This window comes from Psammomys obesus, unplaced genomic scaffold (genome assembly GCF_907164565.1).
Source record: "Psammomys obesus unplaced genomic scaffold, mPsaObe1.curated_primary_1811, whole genome shotgun sequence".
Lineage (NCBI taxonomy): Eukaryota > Metazoa > Chordata > Mammalia > Rodentia > Muridae > Psammomys > Psammomys obesus.
Genome location: NW_026589447.1, coordinates 2782650 through 2794075, shown reverse-complemented (window position 1 = coordinate 2794075; position 11426 = coordinate 2782650). Strand labels below are relative to the sequence as shown.

General features: G+C 38.4%; 1 protein-coding gene across 1 annotated transcript in view; it reads right to left on the bottom strand.

Annotated features, from left to right (window-relative positions):
• Ophn1 (oligophrenin 1) overlaps positions 1 to 11426 on the bottom strand; it is a 389706-nt gene that overhangs the window by 215138 nt on the left and 163142 nt on the right. The window contains exon 5 of the mRNA XM_055605072.1: positions 7283 to 7354. Within this exon, the coding sequence (XP_055461047.1) occupies positions 7283 to 7354 (72 nt within the window). The remainder of the gene's footprint in view (positions 1 to 7282; positions 7355 to 11426) is intronic.

Genomic DNA, 11426 nt, shown 5'->3' with positions numbered 1-11426 from the left:
TCATACTCCAACCAAGGACTATTCGTGGAGATGACCTGGAACCCCTGCACAGGTGTAGCCCATGGCAGTTCAGTGTCCAAGTGGGTTACATAGTAATGGGAAGAGGGACTGCCTCTGACATAATCTGATTGGCCTGCTCTTTGATCACTTCCCCCTGAGGGGAGAGCAGCCTTACCAGGCCACAGTAGAGGACAATGCAGCCACTTTTGATGAGAACTGATAGACTAAGATCAGAAAGAAGAGGAGAACCTCCCCTATCAGTGGACTTGGGGAGTGGCATGCATGCAGAAAGGGAAGGGAGGGTGGGATCGGGCGGGGAGGAGGGAGGGGCTTATGGGGGGATACAAAATGAATAAAGTGTAATTAATAAAAAAAATAAAAAAAAGAAACCATTAGTGATGTTATACTAAACCTATGGAATCTTAAACATGCTTTTAAAAACCCTGTGGACTAACGATGTCTCCTACCAAACCTAAAATGAAGTGGGAATAGACAAAGTCACATTTCTTTAAGAAAAAATGACTCATTTCATAGTTTCCAAACTGTTTTGACTGAAGCTTCTCAAAATAAACTTTATTCAATAGGAAAAAAAAAATGGAGACTCTCAGTGTAAGGCACAGATTGAAAAACCACTCTTCTATACAGTATGGAGTAATTTAGAGCACAGCACAACTGGATTCTCAACAATTTCCTCTTATCCCTAGATATAAGTAGTCTTAGGAGAGCTGCTAGAGTATACAGAAGGTGGACAGTCAAGAGAAAGTGGGATCCCAATAATGTAGCATCCACACAGTCCTTACTAACATGTATTTGGGAACTCCTCTGTGTTGCAGCTTTAATGAATCATCACCCATGTTAAAGATGGATTTTTCATAATATTCTTACCTTTGAGTGACCCTATTCTTATAAGTAACACCTTGAGCGGTCTCTTCTAAGTAAGTCTAATAAGCTCATTGGTTAACATAGCTAGACTTCTGTGGATATGTTATTCTGATCGGTTGTTGTTGCCCTATCTGGGGTATACAAACATTTGTTCACATCTCCCAAGGAAAATTAACCCAGCATATCTCCAGTTAATTGTTATTATACACATGAGAAATTATATAAAATGAAACAAGCCTTACACCAGAAAACCTGAACTCAATTCCAAGCAATACCATTCCTACCTGAGTGACATTAGATACCATATCACACTAAATCTTAGTGTCCTCATCTTTTAATAGAGAATAACAGCCTCTACTTTACAGTGTCATTCAAAGGCGAGAGAGAGAGAGAGAGAGAGAGAGAGAGAGAGAGAGAGAGATGACAGGGCATTGCACTGAGGTAGGATACAAAGGCAGAGAAAATCCGGGAGACATGAGATGGAAAAATACCATTACCACAGGATCCACAGGATCCCAGGATCTAGTCTTCCCTGCTGACTCAGAGTCAAGAAACTTCAGTACAACCTACAAAACCAAAGTTATCTGTAGAAGTAATGTATGTTTTTCTAAAGAAAGCTCCAATATTGATGTTAAAAACAAAAATGAATGACACTAACCTAGGGCAAGAATATTTGTAACCTTGATTTTTACTATATTAGCCATCCTTTCTTATCTCTAATATTAGATAGTATTCCCCCAAAATGACCTCATTTCATTGAAAAAAGAAAGTTCTCTAAGTAATGTTAATATACTAGTTCAAATCTTTTTTATGTTAAGTTAATTTTAAAAGTTAGTTTTAAACTTTACTTAAGCTTTGCTTAATCTTAAAACCTTGCTGTAAATCACATTCTTGAGTAATGTAACTTTATTTTTTTACTAAAATATTATTACATTTCTATTTCCCATTCTATTTCCTTCCATGTCCTTACAAAGTCATATAAATAGCCATTATAGCATGACAGTCTCTGAAGAAGCCCACACACTGTCTTAGGATCATAGTCTTATTCCAATATGTCTCTATATAAATATTTTCCATTCAATAGTATTGATTTATAATGATTTACCTTGAATTTCTCTTCTGTAACATAGTCAAAATCTGTCTATACCTGAATAGAAGTCCACAAGTGGGAACATAGTACTGGCTGTGTTACTCTGTCAATGATGATAGTGCCTAGCAACTACTAGTAAAGTCATAAAGCCAGCTAGCAACAGAGTTTTGTGTATTCAATTTCAGCCCAATCAGGATACAGAATTATACTACCAAGAATTGTTACAAGCCAGGCCTGGTGGGAGTGATCTGTGAGGCTGGGGGCCAAGGGCATGACCAAAAGTTTTAGTCTTCCTTAGACTACAGAGTGAATTCAAGGCCAGCAATGTATTGAGACACTGTCTCAAAACAAAAACTTTTAAACAGGGTTATAGTTCAGTGGTAGAGCATTTGCCCAGCATGTATAAGAACCTAGGATTTATCCCATGTACTACAAAAGGAGGGATCATTACAACAGAGTATCTATACAATTTAAGGAAATTTTATATGGTCCCATAAGATTAAAGAAAATATTTAAGACAAAACTAGATAAAGATCAGACCTCACTGGAAACATGGTAATATAATCTTATGGGTAGAAGTGAGATCTGATTGTTTGTCTTGGTAGTTTATGCTCACTAGTTAGAAGGAAGGTATCTCTCCAGAGATAACCAGCACACTATTTACAGAGAGAGGGGGATACGATAAGTTGAAGGTGAACTTCACGGGGGGCTTGCCAGGCTCAGGGTGAATCCTCTAAACACTATCAGACTATATGAAGGCCCAGTGAGGACATCTGATGTGTCACACTAAAGATTCATCACAATGGACAGGCCCGGTGATGTGTGTAGGAGTAACTACAGAGAAAGGTTAGATTAACATATGAATGTCTGAGGCCTTTTAAGATTGATAAACATGCGGAATATTATTAAAAGACATAAGCTTCGTGGTTGGCAATACAGTAGTGGCTGGATCACAGCTCCACCACTGTAGCAGTCCACCCTGCAGCCCCTAAAAACATTAAGTCACTTCCACCTGTAGTGTTGCTATTGAGAAAGCTTAATGCCATGTTAACTGTAGAGAGATAACTGATGGAACTGTCTGTTATCACAGAGAAGATATGGATGGGTGTATTTGGAACTGGGAGGCAATGAAAAACAAAAGAGAACAGTAGATTAACAACTTCATTTCCTGGCCCTTAGTTAAGTGTAATTTGCTCTTTCTTAAATTTCACTATTGGAATAATTCCAGGCACTCTATTTGAGACTCTAACAATGGCTGTGTCTTTGCAGTCTGACTGAAAAAGGTGAATTTTTAAGATTGGAAAAAGACTGGTGGGCACTTTAACCCTTCAGAGTCTCAGTCTCTTACTTTGACAATAAATTTTAAGTCCTACCTTGCAAGTTTGCTGCGAGGAGACAGCATTGATAAAATCACCAAACTAATAGGCCTGGTACACATAAAACATACCACAGAATTTTCCTTTCTACACGTAGAAAATCAACCACTAAAGCACGTCCTTACTTCATTCACTTTTGCTGTTTTCATCCAGCATTGAAAGCAAGTCAGATATGCAGGCTTCAAAACACATGACCAACTTCAACCATTTTCAGTGTTAGATAATAACTGAAATTTAACAAATGGCAATTATTTTTGTATCACGTTTATAATTTCAAAGCTTCTTCTGTCTTTTAAATATACCCTTACCCAAATGAAACTAGTAGACTACAACATTTCTGGGTTATTTAGACTATTCACAATGCTTTAATGATCATATCACCTTCACTCATGATATCAAGCACTAGGAGTACATCCACTGATTATTTTTGCCATTTTCATTTTCATTTTCATGTGAGAGGTGGGCATAGAACCCAGGGCCTCACATTTGCTGGGCAAGCACTATACCACTGAGCTATAATCTCAAATTTCCATTTCATAGTCTTTATATCTCAATGACCTTGAAGATTCTAATTGACATGACAATGTCTCTTTCCTGCTACTTTCATATCTTTTATCCAACTCAATTGCCATGGTATTCCAATGATAGCCACTGCAAGGTGTATTTTTATTCTAAAAATTAGGCCTGGACACTTGTTCAAGATGATACATTTTAACCTATACAGGAAAGAATACTTTGGCAACATGCTGAATACACCTTGGAAATAGTTTTATTTACTAGGCTGAAAAAAAATTAAACTGAAGGTATTCATATTCCTTTTGACATGTTGAATAATGAAAGCTTCAGGGATAATGAAGCTAAAATTATCTGGTATTGTACTGTGCAACAGACCTTTCAATGATGATGGACAAAGTCTATGGATAAGCTTTCCAACTAAATAGCTACTATCCACCTGTGACTAGTAAGGATCTCAAATGTGGCTAGCAACACTAAGGACTTGAAACATAAATATCTTATGGCTATCATAATGGTAAACCAAACACGCTGCAGTTATACATACATAGAAGCTCAGCACTCAAGCATCCAAGGCAGGAGAAGCATGAGTAAGAGGCCAGCCTAAAGTCCCACACAGATCTAGACAGCATAGCTTAATAGGCATGGAAGGGTACACCTGTAATTCCAACACTGGGGAGGCTGAAGGAGAAAGACATTCCAGGACAGCCTCGCCTTCATAGTGAAATCCTGTCTCAAAAATGAGTTAAAATCTGAAGCTAAAAAGATCTTTGTATTTCAATCCAGGCCATTGGCACTAACTCTATAATTTTTGCCATTTTACTTCTTTTGTATATTTGTATAAGTATCACTACCTCCCTGCCAGACACCTCCAAGAAATTCTCTGGTGCAGAAAAAATGCAAAGCACTTAGACCAATGATGGCTATTATTTTTATGCACCTCATTTTCCAAATGAAGCAACTGAAACCATAAAAGGAAATAGAAATATTTACAGAGTTTAGAATTTCTATAGCTAGAACTGGGGAGACACACACATAACATTCTACCCATCCCTGTCCTCACCAGCTTCACTCCTCTCTCTCAGGCAGAATATAGTTAATTCATCCCAACAGCTTTAAAAGTCAACTCAGGTAGCACTCATTTTTAATCTCTACTTTATCTGGGGTATTTAAGCCTCTACCTCCTTTCCACCAACCTTTTAACCCTAGGAAAGAAAAAAGAGGGTAGTGGGGAAAGGAGGCACACACCCCTTTACTTCCCTTGGCTGTTTAGGTTCTATGGGGGGGGGGGAACTATACCAATCTCCATTAACAGCAAATGCAGCAAGCAGACTCCTCCAAGATGCTGCATTGAAACATTTCTCTCCATCTGTCTCCTCCCAGCCACAACACCGTCTGTCTCTGGTCTTTCCAAACTGACACTGCCTGTCTCCTGTCTCTGCAACCTGCCATACTTTTCCTTACTGAGTCTCAGATTTATATCCCTCAGAGTCCTAGATCATACCCCTTTCCATGCTGCATAAGACAGGCCATTAAAGCTGGCAAAGACCACACCCAACAGGAGACAATTAACAGCTGTGGACAAACTAAAATCCCAACCTTGGGATTAAAACAAAAGCATATTTACATAACATAACTGAATGTTTAAAGAAACCCAAAATTTCATTACAAACTCATTCAAGTATTGCTTCAAATGCCTGAAATGCAAAGTTTAACCTATTCATTTTATGATATGACTTAGATATGGTTGATAGTTGAGGAACAGTTATCTTTAGCTGTGGGCCTGATACCAAGCAATCAACATACTTCTAGAAAAATGCAGGTATGGGCATAAGACAGACATCCTCATTCCAGAAGACAAAAATGTGAAGGACTGGTGGATCCCAAGTAAGTTGCAAATCAGACAAGTCAAACACCTTGAGATCTTGAGGTTTCAGAATAATCCTCTTTGGTTGAGTGCTGTGGTTGTTCCTAAAAAGGTAATATCACTCTTACCTTTCTGAAGGTTGGCCTTAAACACTGTTCATTGTGGTCTCAAAGACCATCAAGTGTTTGGTTCTGGTGGTGCTTTCATGATTGTTATTAGATATAGTTATATGCAATATACATACATTTGATATTTTTTAACAACAGACTACCTACATGCTGTGGCTCCAAAAGATTATTAACAGAATTGGGTGTGGTGGGGCAACCTTACAAGCCCAACATTCAGGAACTTAAAAAAAGAAGATCAGGTATTTGAGTCCTTCCTGAGCAACACTGATATTTTATTAGAAAAAGTAAAGACAACAAAGGGGAAGAAATAGATGTTCAGGAGAGTAGAGTGAAAGGAGGAAGAGGGGAGACAGTGAAAGGGAAGGGAGATAAGGGATATCATGAAAGAATAGAAAAGTTCCTGCCACTCTCATGACCTTACAGCCATAGCATCATAGCATCAGGCATCACTTAAGCCTGTGATACTGTGTACTGTGTTACCAATAACATAATTGGATGTACTGGTCCAATTATGTGCTTAATTCATGATAAGGAATAAAACTATGTTAAGTTATATATTTACTACACCATACTTTTATCAGAATTTTAGAGTATAAGACTTATAAATCATTTACTGTTAAACATTAAGTTATATATACTGGTGTAGCCTCAAATATCTCATGCTTACTGCATTTAAAATGTATTTAAAAAAAACTACATTGAGTGATCTATACAATCTAGTTCTGTATTCTCCGTGATGGTCACATAAGAATAAAATCACCTACAGATACATTTCTCAGAATGTATTAACATTGCTAAGTGTATTAACATTGCTAAGTGGCACATTTGTTACAGCAACAGCCTACATCCTATTACTACTTTCTGTATTAGCTAGAGAGTGAGATAAGGAGTTCGAGTGAAAAAGAGAAACAGAGATTTATTCTAAGGCACCTGCTCATATGATTACAGAAGCTAAGAAGCTTTATGATCTGCCACAGGGAAACAGTAAGGAATACCAGTAGGATGGTATGAAAGGGTCAATAGCCTAAGATTTATTGCTATGCATTCCAATTTGGGTTTGAAGGACTAAGAACCAATTATACTGAGAGCAAAGATTCCATGTCCCAAGTCATGTGGTCTAGTAATCAATTCAAACTTTGTCCATCCCTTCGGTCTATGGAGGCTCTCAATGAATTAAGTGACACCCACCCAAAAGGATTAGAGAAGCCAAGCAACTCAAATGCCAATTTCTTTTGGAAACACTCACAGAATTAAACTCTAAAATAAGGTAAACAGCTATCTGAGATATCCAAGCATCTTCTTCTCTTATAGAGTTAACCACTAAATCATTGCAGAATGATTGGTGATACCCCCCAAATAAATAAATAAACCTATTCAACTGCTATTAAAAACAAAGGACCTTATACATTTAATACAAAAACTATACCTTTGTGAAACCTATTTGTTCCTTCCGAAAAGTTTCCAGGGGTTTGATCAGCAAGTCACTAGCATTTTGTACCTAAAAAATAAAAGAAAAGAAGAAAAGAAAACAATGTTTAGATTAACAAGGTTCCTAGAATTCAATGAAAATGAATGCACAACATATCCAAACTTATGGGACAAAAATAAAAGTGATGCTAAGAGGAAACTTCATAGCTCGCCTGTGCACATGGATCTGTAGGATTACCATAGTAAAAATAGACATCAAAAACAATCTACAGATTTAATGCAATCCCCATCAAAATTCAAAAACAATTATTTACAGACCTTGAAAGAACAATACTAAACTCCATATGGAAAAAAAAAAACAAAACATAATAGCTAAAAACCAGTTCTGTAAAATAAAAGTACTTCTGGAGGTATCAAAATCCCTCCATTCAAGCTTTATTACAAAACAATAGTGATAAAAAAAAAAAAACGTATTGTACTAGCATACAAATAGACAGGTTGATCAATGAAGTCGAATTGAATACCAGAAATATGGACACCAGATTTTTCATAAAGAAGCCAGAATTATACAATTGAAAAAAAGAAAGCATCTTCAACAAATGCTGCTGGTCTAACTGGATGTCAGCATGTAGAAGAATGGAATTAGATTAATATGTATCACCCTGCACAAAACTCAAGTCCAAGTGGATCAAATACCTCAACATAAAAACAGTACACTGAACTTAAAAAAAGAGAAAGTGGGAAACAGCCTTAAAGACATTGGTACACAGAAAACTTCCTGAACAGAACACCAACAGCATAGGTACTAAGATCAACAATTAATAAATGGGACCTCATAGAACAGAAAAGCTTCTTTAAGGCAAAGGACACTGTCATGAGGATAAAAGAGCAGCACAAAGAATGGGAAAAGATTCACCAACTCCACACCTGACAGAAGGCTAATTTCCCAAATATATAATGAACCCAAAGTAACTAAACATCAACAAAGAAAATAATTTAATTAAAATGTGCTTTACAAATCTAAACAATTCTCAGTCAAGAAATTTCAAATGGTCAAGAATCACTTATGGCCAACTGTTGGGCAGAGTGCATGGAATCTTATGAAAGAAGTGGGAGATAGTAAGATCTGGAGAGGACAAGAGCTCCACAAGGAGAGCAACAGAACAGAAAATTTGAACACAGGGGTCTTTCCAGAGTCTCATATTCCAACCAAGTATCATGCATGGAGATAACCAAGAACCCCTACACAAATGTAGCCCATGGCAGTTCAGTGTCCAAGTGGGTTACATAGTAATGCGAACAGGGACTGTCTCTGACATGAACTGATTGGCCTGCTCTTTGATCACCTCCCCCTGAGAGGGGAGCAGCCTTACCAGGCCACAGAGATGACAGTGCAGCCACTCCTGATGAGATCTGATAGACTAAGATCAGAAGGAAGGAAAGAGGGACCTCCCCTATCAGTAGACTTGGGGAAGGGCATGTGTGAAGAAGAGGGAGGGAGGATGGGATTGGGAGGGGAGAAGGGAGGGGTTTATAGGGGGGATACAAAGTGAATAAAGTATAATTAATAAAAGTTTAAAAAATTTAAAAAAAGATTTCCCTGATTTTCATCAGGAAAATGCAAATCAAAAGAACTTTGAGATTCTGTTTCACACCTGTCAGAATGGCAAAGATCAAAAACTCAAGTGACAGCACATGCTGGTGAAGGTATGGAGCAAGGGAAACATTGCTAGAGTGCTACATTGCTAGAGGGAGTGTAAACTTGTACAACCACTTCAGAAATCAATGTGGCATTTTCTCAAAAAACTGGGAATAGCTCTACCTCAAGACCCAGATATACCACTCTTGGGCATATACTGAAAGGACATTCCATTGTACCACAAGAACACTTACTCAACTATGTTCATAGTAGTTATATTCTTAATATCTAGAAACTGAAAACAACCTAGATGTCTCTCACACAAAAAATGATTAAAGAAAAAGTGGTACATTTACACAATGAAGTATTACTCAGCTGTATTTCTCAGCTGTTAAAATAAAAAAGATAACTTCATGAAATTTGCAGGCAAATGAATGGAACTAGAAAAAAAATCATCTTAAGTAAGAAAACCCAGACCCAGTGAGACAAACTTCTTATGCACTCACTTATAAGTGTATAGTAGCTGTAAAGTAGAGGATAATCATGCTACAATCCACAGATCCAGAGAGGGTAAGTAACAAGGAGGGCTCAGGGAGAGGATGGCTGAATCTATCTGGGTAGGAAAAATAGAACAGATACCACGGGTGGACAGTAGGCGGGTGGGAACAAGAGGGATCGGGTTGGAAGGAGATGGAGGGAGAGTACTAGGGAAGACAACTGGAATTGGAAGGCATTTCAGGGGTGAAGCAGAAACCTAGTGCAATGGAATCTCCCAAGAGTAAGAAGATGATCCTAAGTAAGACTCCTAGTAAGTAGTGGGGTGGTGGGGGAATACAGAGCCTGAACTGGTCATCTCCTGTAACCAGTCAAGATTTCCAAGTGGAGGGATTGGGACAGCAACTCAGTCTCAAAGCTTTCAACCTACATTGTGTCCTGCCTACAAGAAGTGCTGAAGTAAAAGTGAAGAAAAAGTGGCCAACTAACACTGGTCCAGCTTAAGACCCATGCCATCAGAAGGAGCTCACCCCTGACACTGCCTGGAGGGCTAGGAACTAAAGTCTGGATAGCCCAGAGATCTAGGATAGAACAAAACAGGACCAGAAAAAAATTAGTGAAATGATTACTAATGATATTCTGCTGTAGATGCTTCATCCAGGATGGAAACAGGTGCAGAAACCTACAGCCAAACATTAGAGAATCCTGAGGAAGAATAGGGGGAAGGATTATAGAAGCCAGAAAGAACAAGGACACCATAAGAAATCCTACAGAATCAGCTAACTTCGGACCATAGGAGATCACAGAGAGGCTTAGAAAGAACTGATAATCCTGCATGGTTCTGAGCTAGACCCTCTGCATGTATGTTATAGTTGTATAGCTTGGACTTTTGTGGGACTCCTAACAGAGGGAGTGGGGCTGCTTCTGTCTCTTTTGCCTGCTTGGGAAGGAAGATTGCCCAGTTCTTTTTATGAGGCCACAGTTCCCCACAGAATCAACTAACTTGGGCACATAGGGGCTCACAGGGACTGAGTCACCTTCTCCACCTTTAATACAAAAGATGGTGCCTAGACTTTTTTGTAATGGTTGTTTGAGACAGGATTTCTTTGTGTAGCCTTGGCTATCCCAAAACTCACTCTGTAGACCAGGCTGGCTATGAACTCACAGAGATCTGCCTGCCCTTGCCTCCTAAACTGAGATTAAAAGATGTGTTCCACCACCAGGCCCAGGTGCCTAGTCTTATTGCAACTTGGTATGTCCTGTTTGGTTGATATCCCTGGAGACCTGCCCTTTTCTGAAGGAAAACAGAGGAGGAGTTGGATGGGAGGGCGGGGGGAGGAGGGACTGTAAGAAGAGAGGTGAGAGGAAATGTCAGTCAGCAAGTAATATATGAGAGAAAGGTAAAATAAAAAAAAATTGTTATTCCTCATCATTTGGGTTTTTCTTAAAACTATACTATCCTGCACGCCCGTGATATGTTCTTGGATTTGCTTTGCAAGTATTTAATGAGAATTTTTACATCTCTGTTCATAAGGAAAACTGGTCTGTAATTTTCCTTCTTTCTTCCATTTTTATGTGGTTTAAATATTAGGGAAACTGTGGCTTCAAAAAGAAAAACTGGACAATCTTCTGTTTCGCTTTTGTGGAATAATTTGAAGATTAAAGGTATTTTTTGAAGTTTTGGTAGAGTAATATGCTGAACCCAAGTGGCCTTGAGTTTTTGCAAGGTGGAAGACTTTTAATTACGGCTTCTATTTGAATAGGGGTTATAGGTCTGTGTTGTTATGGTGGTGGTGGTAGTGTGTTGTTTTTGCTTATCTGATCCTGATTGAACTTTGGGAGGCTGTATGTATCAAGAAATTTATCCACTTCTTTTAGATTTTTCCATTGTGGTGCAGTACACATTTTTTTTTATTAATTACACTTTATTCATTTTGTATCCCCCCATAAGCCCCTCCCTTCTCCCCGCCCGATCCCACCCTCCCTTCCCTTTCTGCATGCATGCCAC